General features: G+C 38.6%; 1 protein-coding gene across 2 annotated transcripts; it reads left to right on the top strand.

The window, feature by feature from the left end:
* Positions 1-9,835: 9,835 nt before the first annotated feature.
* irx4a (iroquois homeobox 4a) lies at positions 9,836-16,254 on the top strand. 2 transcript variants are annotated; one of them, XM_021311015.2, is made up of 6 exons: positions 9,836-9,908; positions 10,695-10,856; positions 11,670-11,921; positions 12,637-12,743; positions 14,271-14,581; positions 15,479-16,254. In XM_021311015.2, exons 2-6 carry the CDS (start codon positions 10,812-10,814, stop codon positions 16,195-16,197), a joined length of 1,434 nt encoding a protein of 477 aa, XP_021166690.2. In that variant the 5' UTR covers positions 9,836-9,908; positions 10,695-10,811; the 3' UTR covers positions 16,198-16,254. The 2 variants fall into 2 exon arrangements, with proteins under 2 accessions (XP_021166690.2, XP_035986587.1); XM_036130694.1 differs by lacking the exon at positions 9,836-9,908 and having other exon boundaries at positions 10,477-10,856; positions 11,658-11,921.
* Positions 16,255-17,464: the final 1,210 nt, after the last annotated feature.

The following is a 17,464-nucleotide window of genomic DNA, read 5'->3' on the forward strand; positions in this document are numbered from 1 at the left end:
TGTATCAAACAATGTATTTTTATTTTGTTTGTGCCATGACTGCTACTGTTGTGGAGAAGTCTGTGTAGATGTGAATTGAGAGCCAGTACAGGGACGTGAAAGGCGGATGAATCTCTAATGAATGTTGGTATCATATTTACAGGTATCAAAACCCAATAAAGCGGATGCTAACCGGTCTGCAAACAGTTTCTAAACTTAGTGGGAATGATAATGCAAAGAATGAAAAGTTAGTACTGCAGTCATCTGTTTGTGGGGTTGTTTAGTGCAACTGTGTCCACCACTGCTATAAATTACCACCTGGAGAGGTCAAGATTCCTTTTACTAGTCAGGAACCATGCCCTTGAACTTGGAGGAGCTGATCTTATTCCTTGCCTATTTTTTAGCTTTTGTAGCTAATTTAGTTAGTTGATTATAGCAGTAACCACGAGTGATGAACTTGCAGAAAAGTGGAGGACAAGAAAAGGTGCAAACTACTGGAAATATATTAACTAAATTGTATGCAATGTGTTTGTGACTTAAACAAGTAGATTTTATTTATTTATTTTTTTAAAAAGCAGATATTTCAACACTGGCCTTATATGTTTCCTTTAGAACCTATTTCATACTTTCACCATCCAGTCCACTGAAAACACTTTAAGATAAAAATGTTATTATCTATACAGGGTGACCACATTGTTCTCCAATCAACCTTATGTAGTCTAGAAATCTGTCACCACACAGATTCTCTAAAGCAACAACAGCATAATTACACTCGCATAAAAGCTATGCCCAATCCAAACTATGACCCTAACAAGACACATCCTTACAAATAAACTTAACACTAGGGTTTTAAATTTAATGCCTGACAGCACAAAACATTCACGATGACCATGAAACAAGCCCTTTAAATGTTAAGATTTATTAAACCTGTAAACATTATATCAACTGTAATATTTGTATTGTTAATAAAATACTACAATTATACCACTTTGAATTGTCTTGGTACTGAAAAGGGCTATATAAATTAACTTGCATTGCCTTGTTATTGAAATATGTGATGCACTGACAAGACAGTGAAACCAACAGTCAAGCCTGACACAGTGTAAAGTTTTAAAAAAAAGTTTATTAACAAAGAATACTTGGTGCACACAGGAAAACAGGGCTATGGGATCTGGTTCAAGAAGCATGCAGGTTAATGGGAATGGACAGTGTCGGAGAATAAGGCAGACTAATGAAAGAAACAAGCAGAGAGGAATGGGAGCCTGGGACCAATACTGAGGGATAGGTGGAGAGTGGCACTGAATGCAGGTGAGAATAATTAAGGGAAAATGTGAAATAGTTGAGAAAGCATTAAAACAGGGAGCTGAGGATTACCTTGAAAGGCATTGAATAGATATGTAAAGACCCAGTGGGGAAAATATAACAGTGATCTTAAGGAAAATAATTCCAAAGTAAACAAAGAACACAAGAATAAACAAGAAAACAAAAAAAAAGGAAACTAACTAATAAAGCAACATCTATCTAGTAATAAAGAATTCTGAAGATGGCAAAAACTAAAGAATATAACAACAAGGAAGTTATCAAAATACACACACACAAAAGGAAAACTAAACCCATACACACCAAAATCATGACAAAAAGTTATTGATTTACTTGTCCTTTTAATTTCCTATACTCATTCCAATTTCATATACTCATTTCCAATTATATCCCATGATCACCATTGATCATGGGATATAATTGGAAACTCATTGAATAAGATTCAATGCTTGTCAGAATTCAAAGTTATCTGAACAAGGGAGTTGAACTCTGATCAGGACGTCTCCTCAAAGACACCCTTTGAAGTCCTTTTAGGCACATCCTACTCAGATTAGAACCTGAACCAGGTACAGAACTCACTGGAAAAAAAATACATCTTTGAAAACCCTTAGAGTCTGGACCTGGGAAGCACTTCTCGAAAGAGGGGTGTCAAGGTATCCCTCACTGAGCTTTTACCGCAATGACCAAATTTTAAAGAAGATGAGAAAATATTGGTGGTTATATTCCTTTCTTCAGGCTATCTTACAGAACCAGAAATTATTCCCCTGATCAAAACTAAGGTAAATCTGAGTTTTAATGAGATATGATCATACTGAGTGTTACGCCAGTTCAGGACGTGACAGCCTGCATCAGTTCAGGACGTGACAGATTGCAGTTCCCATGATGCAATGTGGTCAAAATGGCCACCTTCTCCCATCATGCAACACGGCCCAAAATGGCCACAAACCCGTAGCAACAAGATAACCTTACTATGGAAAAGGTATTTAACCCGATCGCACACTGCAATCTTTCTTCTTTTTGGCACCCCGCCATCCCGAGAAGATACCACAGCTGTTTCACTCCGTGGGATTCAACCAACCACACGCCATGTGCTTGATTATTCTCGCTCGACCGAGATTTACCGAAGCAACTTCATCCCTGCACTGCCGATGCAGGAGGTCGACCTAAAAAGAAGTACTTTCAAATCCACTTTGATCAAAGACTGAGAGACGTTATCTCCCGGTGATCGTAAAAGGGACCACGCTTTCGTTTTGGCCAAACAAAGCATTTGAAAAGCCCAGAGAGAGACGAAGGGATTTCTCCTCCCGTTTCCCCGCTGTCCAACGCATCGGCCCGCCAGAGCTGAACCAGATTCGCGGACTTGAAGCGCCCCAGGACACCCGCGAGGCAATGTCAGAGTAAAGAAAGATTTCCCTTTTTTTATTTCTCTTTTCACCCTTAAGGTGATCTAATGGTGCCTGGGCAGAGAAACTACTAGGATTTAGTAGTTTCCAATGCTTATTTACTCCAAGACGGAGTTTTGTTTTAACTGCTGAATATTTCTGATGTATGTGCATGCATTTTGTAAGTGATTTTGGCTGTGTTGATTGGTGATTTTATAAGTGTGGTTTTATAAGTTTTTCCATCTTTTCCCCCTTCTCTTTTTCTGTCTTCTTATCAATGAGTAAAATCTCTTTGTTGGAACTCTCAGTCTGCCTTCCGCCTTTGAAAACCTCATCCAGGACCACTTTCCTAGTCAAGGCACACCCCACTCAGCGTAGGCATTGATTACGTCATTAAGACCTCCCCCTTTACGTATCACGCAAGGTGGTAGATCACGTGTTGTCATAGTCGCCATCTTCAGAAGGTGCAGCGTAGCTAAGCTGTAGCTAGCTTGTTGGAAAACATTGAAGTGTCCATCTGGATTCTCAAAGCTGTTTTGTCTTTTAATGCTGCTACGTCAGTGTCGACGTCTTGAATGTGATGTTTAGACAACTGAGTTGAACTAAGATTTACTACTTCTCATTTTAATCCATTTTTGACTTGTTTATTTTCATATATTTTCACATGCTTATGATAGTAGTGAGTAGAGTTCCCAAGGTTGTTGAATCAGAATAATTACTGTAAAAGGGAATTGCTTTGGTTCGTTAAATAGCAACCTGTGGAATAGTAATTGTTTGTGTTCATTTCGATTCAGAGTTTGCATGGTCATCAGAATATACAGAGCTATCTCTTTTTGAGTTAACATCTGACATTAATACAGAGACACAATCATTGGATGGTGATAAAGAAGTAACGATTTAAACCTTAATTGCAGTTATATCGGGGTTCTCATAGCTTGCTGGATAAATCTCATCGGTCAGAAACTGATCAGATAATTTTGTTCTGGCATAAATTAGTTCATAACAGCTAATTAATAAATGCATTAGTGGTATTTAGTCATTACTAGTTTATAGCCTTGGAATCACCACCATTTGAACCATATATTGTTATAGCTACTATTTGAGTTTGAATGACCTATTATTAAAAAAATTATAATACCAAATTATAATTAATAATAATTATATTCAAACAGCTTTCTGGCATAACATGAGCAATTATAAAATACATAGGACAATATGTGAAAAGCTGATGAGTCAGTATATTTTGATTTTCTATAAATTTGTTTTGATGGTAAGTAAAATGTGGCACTTGTTAAACGGTTCATCTTAAAAATGATCGTAAAACCTCATTCATGTTTGATCAGATGGAAAATAGTTAAGAACTGTGTGAGAAATCTTTTAGTAGCAATAAGTAAGTTAGCTAGCCTAATAAACAGTCTCTTAAAATAAGCTATTTTAAAGTATGGAGTCATATTGTGAACTAGCTTGTACTCACAAGGACATTTTCAGTGGCAGCCCTAAGTTTTCTACAAAGTGCCTGAAGTGGTGCAGGTTCCTAACCAACTTATGCAAAAACCATTAGGGCTTTAGGGACAAAAGTAAGGAAGTGGGAACAAAAATCATTGTGTTTGAGAAAACAAATAAAAAAACTAACTCTGGAAAGATCGGAGGAGATCAATATTCCATTTGGACTCCAAGACTACAAGACAGTATATAGGTTAATGTTGTGCTGGATAAGCATTCTGTGTGAATGTGTGAGTGTTGTTTCAACAACTACAAAAGGAGAAACACAGAATCTATTGAAAAGCCTGAAAGCTGCTCGGGGCTTCATGTCACAGAGCAAGTTGGGCTGTGCAGCTGTCTTCGTCTATTGAGGTCAGCTTGGTTTTCTACCTTGTTGACTCAAAAATAATGCATGAGATAGTGGACCACAAGACAATGTAGCATCGGAGCACTGGCTGCATGCAAGGTGGAGCAGAAAAAGATACATTTTATAAAAGTTAGAAAAAATACCATTAGCACTGTCACAAAAAAGGATACTAGAACATACTACTAATTGAAAAAGAGTCAACAAGAAAAAAATCTTTACTTGACATCAGGTATGGCAAAAAAGACATAAGGAGACTTAAAAACATAACAGCAACAAAAATCAACTGAGTTCTTTCACCTGATGCTCACCCACTTTGGGGAGTTAGAAATGCCAGAGGTTGACATCAGCACTATCACTGAACCACACACGATTGAGCCAACTTTCTTGTCTCACTGCTCGCTCAGTTTACATCCTAAAAATAGATTTTTTTGCATTGGTTCAAACATCTAGAAATTTACTACTGACTACTTTACTACTGTGCAGACCATCATTATTATGCTTTTCAAATGCTGTCTATCACCCACTGCTGCAGGTTAGTTTTTGCAACATTGTTTAGAACATGTCAGTTAATGAGCGCGTCTTAAATGTTTTCACATTCAAACATAACTTACAGCTACTTGAGCTATATGGCCACCCTTTCCAAGTCGGGTTGTACTGGAGATATCTCTTATCTTTCCCGCTATCCCATGGATGGTCAGGAAAGTTGATGGAATTGAATAAATGTCAAGATTTGATGCATAGTTTTTCTTAATTATTTTAATTTTTTGTCCACTTTTAGAATTAACCTGTATCAATGGAAAATAGAATAAAAAATGCTGTGTTGGAACTGCATATAATTTCATTTAAGTCAAATGGTCTGACTGAAGTCTGTTCCATGTAAAAAGCTTTAAAATGACTTTATCTTGTAAACTAGTACGATAGAAAATATGAACACTGTTTTTTACTTAACCTACACAGGGATCGCCTTTGGTGGTTTTCTTATGAAGAAAATTGTACTTTGTATAAGATACTTATGTATGGTTTAAATAAAAAAAACTGAAAGATTAGATGTTAAATTACTGGTAAAGTATGTTAATTATTGTAATAAACCAGTTGGGAAATGCTTTAGATTTAGAAGAATAATATATACGAATTCTTTACAAAAATATTCCCCTAAGACCAATCAAACTTAAAAAAAGAAGTACAAAGGTAACATTAAAGAAACAGCCATCCATCGTCTTCAGTCGCTTATCCTGTGTAGAGTCACAAGGTGGCTGGTTGGCTGTCTCTAGCAGTCATTGGGGGCGAGAGGCGGGGCAGACCCTGGACAGCTCACCAGTCCAGCACATTCAACATAACAATTAACAATAAATAAATGACTAAAAGACAACGATAAGTTGAATGAAATGTTTTTTAACATTTCATTTTAAGCTATTTCTATTTCTTTATTGTTGCTGTTTCATAATGTTTTTTTTATCATCTTCTAAAAACATGCTGGCCCATTTCTTTCATTATCATTTCCATTTAGTTGATTTCAGTTCAACTGAATTCAATCCACATTTACAAGAGGAACTCTGTAGTGAACCATCTCTGAGCTAATACATCTTAATGGGCAGCATGGTCCCGTATAAAGGGCTGCTCTCCTTTATACAGGATCATTGTTAAATACTGAACAGGCACATCACTTATACTACTGATTTTTGTTGAGTAGCCTCACTGTGAAATCTGCTAAATAAAATGTCATGGAATATGTGTTGCAACCTGGGCTGGACTTCAGGGAGGCCTTAATGGGACAATAGTGTGGACTACTGAGCTTTTGCTGACCTCCAAGTGTTAGCTTTTTTTTTTTTAGAGACCAGAGATATTACAAACAATGTATTTTATAGTTTTTGTTTGTTTGTTTGTTTTTGGATTACAATTTTTTTTTTTTTTGAAATTATGCTACAATAATAAAGATTTGTGAAATTTGTTTTGGACAAATTTTAATTTTTGTCAAGGCCTAAAAATGGTAGCGGTTATGTATACTTAACTATCAATGAATTGTGATAAGCACACTTGCCTAAGTAGAGTACCAAAACTGGCTCTAGCCCAGGGGCTCATATGCTCCTTAAAATCTGCCCTGGTTGTGGCATCTTTGTATCAAAAATATGTTTCATACAGTTTAGCCCCAATTTATTCATACGCCAATTCAGATGTAATCTTTCTTTAATTTTGCCAACATGTTTCTTATTGCTGGAAGAGATATTAACCTTTTGAAGAAGCAAAGCCCCTGTGATGGACTAGCGACCTGTCCAGGGTGTACCCCGCCTCTCGCCCATTGACAGCTGGAGATAGGCACCAGCACCCCTCGCGATCCCAACAGGGATAAACGTGTTGGAAAAAGGATGGACGGATGGAAGCAAAGCCAGAATCGTGATTTGAATTTAATAGAGAACCTGTTGATGAAGTTAATGAATGAGTAATGACAAGAAGCCTTTCCAACCTTAACGACTTGGAGCTCATCACCAAAGATAAATTGTATAATTATACACAAAGTTTTATTCACATTAAGATTTTACATAGATTACTGTGGAGGACACAAATAATTTCTGACATATCTATATTTTTTAAATAAAATTCTGATAGAAAATGTGTGTATGTGTGTAGGGGCGGGGGGACAAAATTTAAACTTATTTTACAATGTTTTATTCCTTTGAAATAAACCTGTCTGGTTTGCTATAAACAAGAAACTTCTTCATTGAATGGACATTATTTTAAATCTAAAGCTAAATAAAAATTTTGGCCTTAACTATATAGTTCTTTAACTCACCAACACATACCCATACACACACTGCAACATCTACACAACACTCTCTCAGTTGCCTCCTATGTGTCTCATTAATCAATGACAGATTATCATGAATGTGGCACCTTCATGATTGCAACGTTCCTGGGGACTTTCAGTTGGAAAGGAGATGCAAATTAGTTGCCTTATTTCAAAATGCATCTAAGATCACAGTTTGGACATTTTGACCATGAGACCACTGAGACCTAAATTTTAATTTGTCTACAGCTATAACTGGAAACTGGAAAAAGGATTGTTTAACACCTATTTTAACACACTGCCAGCATTTAATGCACCCATATAGTCTAATAGGGTAAGTAAGCTGATTTATGTTGCTCATTGAACATGATAAATGCTCCTACATTTGGTCACAGCAGAACGCTTATCTATTCTAATCTAGGCAGTAAGACCATCTCCAACCTGCCTATTCATCTATATTACCTATAAAAGGTGAAATTTCTCAGTTCAAAATTATGTCTAATTCTTTGGTAAGGGGGGGAAAGGCCCAGTGAAAAGGCAATCAGCCTAAAAAGGATAACCTATATGTCTTGAAATGGGGGGAAAAAACATTTTATCCTTCACTTGCTCCAATTTACACTGAAAGCATCCCTTCTTTCCATCTTGTCCACATCTGTTCAAGGGAGGGAAAAAAGCTGAAGCTTCTCTTTTAATCTTTAAACGCTAAACAAACAGTAACTCCTGCCTTCGCCTTCATTTTATGTCTAAAAGCATACACTGGTGCACCTAAATATTTTATTATATGCCCCTGATAACAGTGGATAACGCAGTGGATAATGAAAAGGTATACACCAGAGGGGAGGGAGTGGAGATGGTTCTTTTAGACTATGCCTCCTTCATTCTGTGTATGCAAATAGTGGACAAAGCCAGAGACCCTTGATAGTATAAACTGCACATAAAGAAAAGGGTGTGTGTCATATGATTTCAGAACAAAATAAAATAAAATCAACACCTTCTAAGTTGTGCCCCAAAGCCAGCTGGAGATACACAGACGTTACCTATACCTAGGGCCTCCAGATAGATGTTGGAGGCCCCAAGAATTATTTGAAATTAACAAAGGAAAGGTTTACTGCCTTGCTTGCTCTGGAAATAAAAAAAAATAAAGTTTTCCCTGTCCAAAATTTATAAAAATGCCTGGGACTTAGCCAGTGGGGCCACCAGGGATGCACAGGGGGCTGCAATGGGCAGTCCTCTTTTAGGATTTATGAGAGAACACAACTTTCATCAAGTTACAAGATGTATTTATAATAATTGATTTAATTATTTATTTTTGCTTAAAGAATTTTCTGTCACTTGCACTGAGATGTTCTTTTAAAGCTCTCATTTTTGTCTATGACAACAGTACAATCAAATGTAAAAAGAGTTTTTAACTAAGCTACAACCAAGATATTTTGTTTACCTCGCTTTTTTTTTTACAGTGAGTGAGAACAAATCTAGAAATAATTCCAGCAAAAAAATATCCTAAATAATTTTTTTTAACAGAAAAATAAGCAGAGCTGTAAAATTACGAGTAACAATGCTGACTGGCACTATTGACCGAACAAGTGGGATTTTTTGCCCCCCTCCCCTTCTTTAATTTCTTCCTCTCTTCCCCTTTTGTTTACCCAGAGTGGAAAGCAAGAAAAAAAAATTCTGTTATGGCTTTCAATTTTGTTGTGTAGTTTAAAGATTATTAGTGACCCTCTTCTTAACATTCCTTCAAAACCTTTACAAAGGCACCCCTGGGTTTCGTGGAAAATAAGACCCCCCCCATCAAAATCCTGCTTAAGGCCCCACACAACTTTGCGCCGGCCCTGTTGCTTCTCTGTTGGGTATGATGTTTAGGATAAATTGGGCCCCGCCTCCCACTTAATGCACTCTGTGTCACATTAACCCCACTGATTATTTCCCCAGTCTAAATGAATAAGACAAAATGAAGCTGCATTTGCGGTAGGTGTGAGTGAGTGCATGCTTGAGCGCTTCCGACGGGTTGTTAAGGTGGCATTAGAGTTAATGCAAATTAAAAAGGGCTGGCTGATCTCTTTTAACCCCCCTCTGTTCGCTGCTTTAATGCGGCCATTTGCTTGGAGGTACTCACCCCCTATAATTCAATTTGTCAAAATGAATGAGAGGACTGACAATTTATATAGCCCGCCCGTCGCCAAGGCACCCGAAACATCTTTTAAATAGAAGAGGAGGCAAAACAAAAGTTTTCTGAGCTGATGCACAAGCGTTCCCTGTCTTTACAACCCCTTTATTGCCACTTTCATCTGTAAATGAAAGCGAGCAATTATTGTGAGGTGCCGGTATCATATTATTATGTTGGCCCCGGTCCCCCTGATAGTCATCAATCACTCTCAATCGACCTGTCACCGGCAGGCAGAGATCCAGCTGGAGAGGAGAGCAAAAGGGAGGGAGGGAGAGAGGAGGTAAAGAAGAGGAGAAGGAGGAGGAGTACATCATCATTAATTTGAGGAGTGACCCCCGGGGCTATCCACATGTCTCAGCCCGGGATTCTCCAAGCAAGGAAGCGTGCACCGGTGGTGGGCTGGTTGCGAGCCTTGCACTTTGGTGGCTTGTAGGTGTTTGGTTACTGTCTTTGACAGCGACACGACTAAAACATAGATAGATAGATAGATAGATAGATAGATAGATAGATAGATAGATAGATAGATAGATAGATAGATAGATAGATAGATAGATAGATAGATAGATAGATAGATAGATAGATAGATAGATAGATAGATAGATAATGTATTGATTTGATGAGTTCACTCATTCAGGCTTAAATGAATTTTCAATACTTTCTGCTTCGTATGATAATTTAATATTAAAAATCAATGAGCTCCTCGTGTAATTCCTGCTGTCAGTGCGCGGGAATGATAAGAATGCACTTGATCAGGCCTAATACATTTAAATTGATACATACATCTGTGCATTCAAGACATTGATTGGCCTAATTGATTGATTGGGAATCCAATTTAATGTCAATGTAACAGTTACGTTGTTTCCCCTTACATGCTGTTGTTTTGTGTCGTCATTGTGAGACAGAAAGTGCATATTGAAGTTACAGTCAGGTTATTTTCTGAGTGGGAAACTTATGACGTCAGAATCCTCGCAGTTTAAAACAACCTGCCTCTGCTGCTGACATCCTTTACACTACTTTTTTATAAGGCAAAAATATGTACCTGACAAGAGAGTGATTATTCCAGGCGTTTTAATTTATTTCTAATTGACTTTAAAAGGAAAGAACTGTGTGTTTTTTTATTATTATTATCATTTTTTTATTATTAGGTTTTTTTACCCTAAAGGGGTGCTTTTTTTTTACCCAAATTAAACATGCTACTCTGCTTCGCCCTATAAGCATCCTAGGAGCCTGTGCTTGCCAATCAATTGGAGCAGTGAAACAGAGCCACAGCCTGCGCAGGAGTGGAGACCTTCAGTCTCGCTTTATTTCTGGATACCGAGGGACCTCTCTACCATGTCATATCCACAATTTGGATATCCATACTCGTCTGCTCCACAAGTAAGTTTGCTATTTCTTTTTCGCATTTTGTGGTGGTGATGATGCTCGGGTTTTTTTGTGTGTTTTTTTTTTCTTACCGTGCCGTTCCGTTATTGATTTAAACCCTGATGCTTTTACGCACTTTTAGACAAGATTCGGCTATCGGAAAGGTATTGCGTTGCAGCCAGTGATACCTGTGGTTTTTTTTCTAGCGGAGGAGGGAGAAAAAAGAGGGTAAAACGAGAGGTAACCAGATTCCACCGAGACCCCCTCGACCTCCCATTCACTGATTTCTGTAAGATAATAGCCCGTCTGTAATGTCAACGATATGTTTATCTGCGCTGGAACACGCGTGCCAACTTGTTCGGCACACGCAGCCCCACAAGCCAGCTGCTGTTTGGCTTTGGCTCTGAGCCATAAAAAATCATTTGGGCATTACTTTTGGGTATCACAGAACGGCGATAGGGGGGAAAAACAAGATGTGTTTGTTAAAGACACGTGTTTCATCCGAATCAAGACGAGCGTATAGCTGCTGCTTCTTTTGGGCACCTTTACGCAAACACTTCCATCCCAGTTTGCTGTTTTATTGTTTTTTTACTGACATGCACAACTTATGATTTGTGCGGTTATCCTTAAAGAAGTACCATGCCTAAACAAATTCAAAACACATTTTTGTAAAAAGAAAAAAAAAACTGTGACCTCAATCATGAAGGATTTTTTTTTTTATCTGAAAAAGAACTGTTCATAACTTCAAGATCAGTTAGTAAAAAGAGTGCCCAAAAATAACATTGGCTTTTATATATATATATTTTTTCCCTTCTGGTTTCCTCTTAGTTCCTGATGACAACCAACTCTCTAACCACTTGCTGCGAGTCCACGGGTAGATCTATAGCCGACTCCGGGGTAGCGGCGTCCGGGCAGACACCGGTCTACTGTCCAGTGTATGAGAGCCGGCTTCTGGCCACGGCGAGGCATGAACTGAGCTCGGCCGCCGCGCTGGGCGTGTACGGCAACCCCTACACCGGCGGTCAGGGCTATGGAAATTACGTTACATACGGCACAGACGCGTCGGCTTTCTACTCGCTGGTAAGCCTTTCTTCTGTGTCTTCCTCTTGGCATTGATTAATGGAGCCGCGGGGTGCTGAGAGTTAAACGGGGCTTTCTCTTTCCATCTTTAATGACCTGCTCCCACAAATGGCACTTAGATTACCCTCCAAGACTTTACTCTTGTAATTAAAAAAAAAGAGGCATATTTTCCTTTTGCTTTTCCATTCAGTTTATTCAATGTTGTCTTGCGGAGAATACTGCTGGGGGAAAAAAAAGAAAAGTTTTACTGTGATTCACAAAAAAATAATTGGAGAATTAAAGAGCAGAACTGTCAAAATTAGCTTAAAAGATATTATTAAGCACACGAAAGTATGGATGCAATGCATGGACACAAAGTTCCAACAAACTGATTCGTATTTTGATTTATTTTGAGTAAGGCAAAAACAGTGTCAGCAGTATTCCAGGGAGAAAAAAAAATAGACAACGTTTTGAGGGGGGGGGGGGGGGCTGTTATAAAGTAGCTAAAGAGCTTAAAGCCCCTTCTTTCTGCTTTGCTTATCAAGAAATGTTTATTAAAGTTTGGGTTTAGACAGTTGAAAGAAAAACTATTTCTTCGTTTAGATTTTTTCGTTTCATTTGCTTCTTTCCACCTGTAATCAGGGGTCAGCCTCTTGAACAACTTCTGTAATCATTTGAGCCTTATTGATGTTCCACCTGGACTGAGGTGCTTATTTTATCATTCATATGTTTGCAGGGGACATTTGATACTAAAGATGCTGCAGCTTCTGCGCATGCGGGAATCACCCAAGCAACTGCTTACTACCCTTACGATCCTACCTTGGGACAGTATCAGTATGACAGGTATGTTTATTCTATTATTTTTATTCTTTTTAGATAGTAGTGTTTGTACTGTTAGTATTGTGATTAGTTACGCAAATAATTATTTCACACACTTTCCATGGGAACAGCCTGCTTTCAAATAGTTTGGGACAAATTTCAAAGGATGTCCTGCGATATTATTGTCAGTTACTAATGTCAGGGCGACAATGAAAGAAAGACTACAAAGTTATGGTAACAAAAATACAGACTATAGGTCGATTTTGGAGAAAAGCCACCTCAACTTCTATTTATCTTCTGATCCAAAGTTTCGCTAGAAAAAACAAAACTGTGCTCCTCAACCCGTTAAGAGTGTAAAATGTAAGATTTTTATCAAAAATAGGATAACATGCAAACTGATCTTTGAATACGTCATTCGCTCATTTACTTTCAGGACAACCATCAAAGCCGAAGTCAGTTAAGCACTAACAGAACTTCATGCTGAAGATGTCCATTTTAATCTTTTGCGCCACTAGATCAGATGGGACCTCTTGAGGCTACGTATTGTGATAAAGCCTCAGAGTTCTGCAGAAAAATGACATTTGACATAATCCTTACATGCAGCCTGTTCATTGATTCATTCTTACCATAAGTTAAGGAGCACACAAAACAAACTGTCTGTACAAATTTATTATAGATTTTCAAACAACAAATAATGCCCATATGCTCTCTGTATGGCACAGTGATGGACAAGCAGGCCTACAGGACGAACACAATATCTGCACCCGCCTTTTACCTGAGGGCTCATCATTACACTCAATAAAGCAATTTTACAGTCTATTTTATCTGAAAGGGAACAACGTGGGGAAGGGAAAGGTGAACACTTGCCCTCTTTTCCTGATTCCCTTAGCAGTGCTTGACCTGCACTAAGCCAGACGGAGCAATAAATGCCTCATAAAAAGGTTCCCATGAGGGGAGTTTTTACAGCCCACTGCTGACTGAAAATCAACACCATGCATTTTAAATGGAGGTTTATGGTTTGCATTTGTGGAAGAGGTAAATGTAGGAGAAGGTCCGTACGCTACCCTAAGAATGGTTTCAAGGGGAAATACTTTGAAGGAGTTGCAGATCAATCAGTTTGCAATATTAATTAGAATAGTTTTGTCATACTTTAGTGTTGATGTTGTCAAGGAAGTTTGCTTGGAAATGTTAGTTTTGCTTATCTCCATATGTTTGCCATTGTGGTACAAAGTTTCAGTTATTTTATTCAATGTTATATTTGCATTGTTGGAAAGCTGTTTTATTATTTTTTTTTAAATATAAGGCTCAGTACATTGTGTTTGCTCGTCTCTATATCTTATTATATGTTATCTATTAAATAAAAGGCAATTGAGGCAAAAATCTCTTTAAGATGAGAGTAGCGGGAAAGTCTTCTCAAGTCGTTGTACATCGTTTCTGGGCAATTCAAGGTTTTCTGAAGACAAACTATGAGGAAATTGTTGTGCGATAAATATTACAAGAAGTATAACACTTCCTCAGTCCAGATTTTCCTTGTATTCGTCTTATTCACAGATATGGTTCTATGGATGGGGGGACAAGGCGAAAGAACGCCACCCGTGAGACCACCAGCACCCTGAAGGCCTGGCTGCAAGAGCACAGGAAGAACCCGTACCCGACCAAAGGGGAGAAAATCATGCTGGCCATCATCACCAAGATGACCCTGACGCAGGTCTCCACCTGGTTTGCGAACGCCCGGAGGAGGCTGAAGAAGGAGAACAAGATGACGTGGCCGCCCAGAAACAAGGGCTCAGAGGAGAAGAGATATGACGAAGATGAGGAGGGGTCCCAGGAGGGGCAGATAAAAAGCGAGAATACAGATGATGGTTAGTGTCAAGATGCCTTGCTGCTTGGCACAATAAACCTAAGGAAGATGATTAGTGAATGCATGTAAAAATGTGTTGTGTTTTTTTTTTTTTTTCACTTCGGTAGAGGTTTGCAATAAAGCTCAAATGATAAAATTAAATATATAAGTAAGAAGATACTCGCCTAAGATTAAGACCTTTGCATGTACATGCAAACAGCATAATGCAGACATTATCGTTTTCTTTACACACCAGAACGGGATGTGTGCTTGTTTATAGCATTTTATTTATTTAAACTGCACATTTTAAGCACATTTAAACTTTATACCCACTTTGGAATGATAGAATGGAATATATATATATATATATATATATATATATATATATATATATATATATATATATATATATATATATATATATATATATATATATATATATATATATATATATATATTATATGTTGTAGGTAAAGTTCTCAGCAAGCATTTATCTATTAAAAATACACTTTCAAAGTTAGTTGCTCTCTAAATGTTTGCCACTTTACCACCATGATTTAGACACATGCAAAATATTTATTGAAAAGCAAAACAGTTGACTGTTATTAGCATATAATGAGCCACAGAGCTTGAATATATAGACTTTTGCAACAAAACAAAAAAAAATCATAGAGGGACACAGATCTTGACACCTTGTTAGTGTTTTGCTTATTGACAGAATTTTAAAATATATGTATATATGTTTTTTTAATAATAGACTGAATCAATTAGATGTAAATTACATAGAAAGGCCTATAATGATTATTGTAATAAACAAATCCAACATTTATGGGGATAACTTTGGGCTCTTTTCCTGTAGAACACTGAACACGTTTTGCTAAATGGCTTCTTCCTCCTTTCCCATCCTTGATCCTTGCAGACACCAGAAGTCGAGCTGATAAGGAACTCCAGCTGAGCGACCTGGAGGATTTTGACACGCTCGAGTCCGAAAGCTCCGAGTGCGAGATGAAGCACCGATACCACATGAACACGCACATGTCGACGACCACCGATTGCTCCGCCGATCACCTCCTCAAGAACGCGTCTCTGAAGATCTCCCTCAGCGGGGAGCAGGACTTGGGCAAAGCCTGCCTCAAAACGAACCCGGAGGACTTCCAGCCGGACAGCATACAGCAGGCAAAGTCGTGCTACAGTCAGCAGCAGCAGCAGCAGCAGGCTCACCAGTTGTTAGACGGCAAGCCTCGGATCTGGTCTTTGGCCCAGACCGCGACGTCCCTGAACCAGACTGAATACCCGTCCTGCATGCTGCGGTGCCAGGCGCCTCCCTCCTCGCTCACCCCGTCCCCCGCCGCCACCTCCCCCGTGACCGGCCTGGACAACCGGCAGGACTCGCCGGTCACCACGCTGAGGAACTGGGTGGACGGGGTTTTCCACGACCCCCTGTTCAGGCACAGCACTTTGAGCCAGGCACTGACCAACACCACCGTCTCCTGGACCACGAACACCAAAGGCAGCGTTCTGGAGGCGGAGAGGAGCGCGGCGGCCTTGCAGCAGCAGCAGCAGCAGCAGCACCAGGACCCGCCCAAAGACAGTGCCATGAGTTTCCCAAAAACGATCAACAAACTTTTTTGCTCCTAACGTAACCAAATCACAAATAAAGACTTGTTTCGGGACTTAAAAAAAAAAAAAAAAAAACAACGAGGGGGATAAGCCTGTTAAGTCTCAACGATTCCTTTATATTTCTTTTTTTTTTTTTTTACCTGCTATCCATAAACTGTTACAGACGTAAAACATCCGGATCGGTTTGATTGTTTTAACCCAACGCACGCACATGATTAAATAAAAAATGTATAATTAACAGTTTACAACTTGGTGAGAAAAAAAAAAGGAAGAGTTTGGCTTGCGATTTTTTTTTCAAGATTTATTTAACTATGAGCATGCAAATGATATTAATTGAGCATAATTTAAGTCTCGGAAAATGAGAATCACTATTAAAAAGAAGGAGAAAAAAAAGTCTCACGTATGCACTGCTCTCTCTGAAGAAGTGAATGAGAGCGTTTCAACTTTGTTCACTGAAAATAAAAGCAGTCGCTTTCTGAAGAAGAGCTTGTCATGTCGGGTTAATGCTGAGGGTTGCTGTCCAGGAGCTGGAGACGCTCGTTCCTAGAAAAAAAACGACTTCTTCCCGCAAGACGTTCTCTTGCCTTTTTTATTTATTTATTTATTTTTTTTTTTTTGATCACTCCAGTTTAGACACCCTTCTTTCTTTTATTGTCATTTTTTTTTAAACAAAACATCAATTTCTATTTAGTGACAGCTAGAAAATAAAGCAGCTCAAAGCACATCACAGGCCAATATCTGTAGCTAAGATCTGCCTCATTAATTCCCTCTAAACAGCCTGTAATTGGGATGTTTGCAGTCATATTTCATGTCAAGCTATTGATTTCCCCCCCCTCACCTCTCTTCCCTCTCTGATAATATTATCGAAACCGTTCTGCTTATCATCCACTGTGGCGCTGTCAAAAGGGTAAGATATTCGCCAGCTTCAAACAGAGGAAATCATTTGAAGGGGGAAAAAAAATGTGTTCAGGTTCTGCAGAGTCGGTCCAAGGCTGTATGGAGCCCTAAAGACAATTTGATTTGGGACACCCTCCTCCTACCTTCTCAAAGTAAATCCTCATTTGTATTACTTTTGTTTGGTCTTACATGCATGTCTTATGTATCAACTATAACTAGTTTTGTAATGGTTATATTTAGTTAAGGAGTTTAGAGGATTGTATGGTGTAGAAACAGGCACCGCAAAACCTTTTGCACTCTCTAATTGTGATATTCTCCCTGCCCAGGAGGAAAATGCCTGTGGCACCATAGGCAGTACCCGACAAGTTTCTGATGCTTATTTGCCACG

Source organism: Fundulus heteroclitus, chromosome 3 (assembly GCF_011125445.2).
Source record: "Fundulus heteroclitus isolate FHET01 chromosome 3, MU-UCD_Fhet_4.1, whole genome shotgun sequence".
In the NCBI taxonomy this organism is placed as follows: domain Eukaryota; kingdom Metazoa; phylum Chordata; class Actinopteri; order Cyprinodontiformes; family Fundulidae; genus Fundulus; species Fundulus heteroclitus.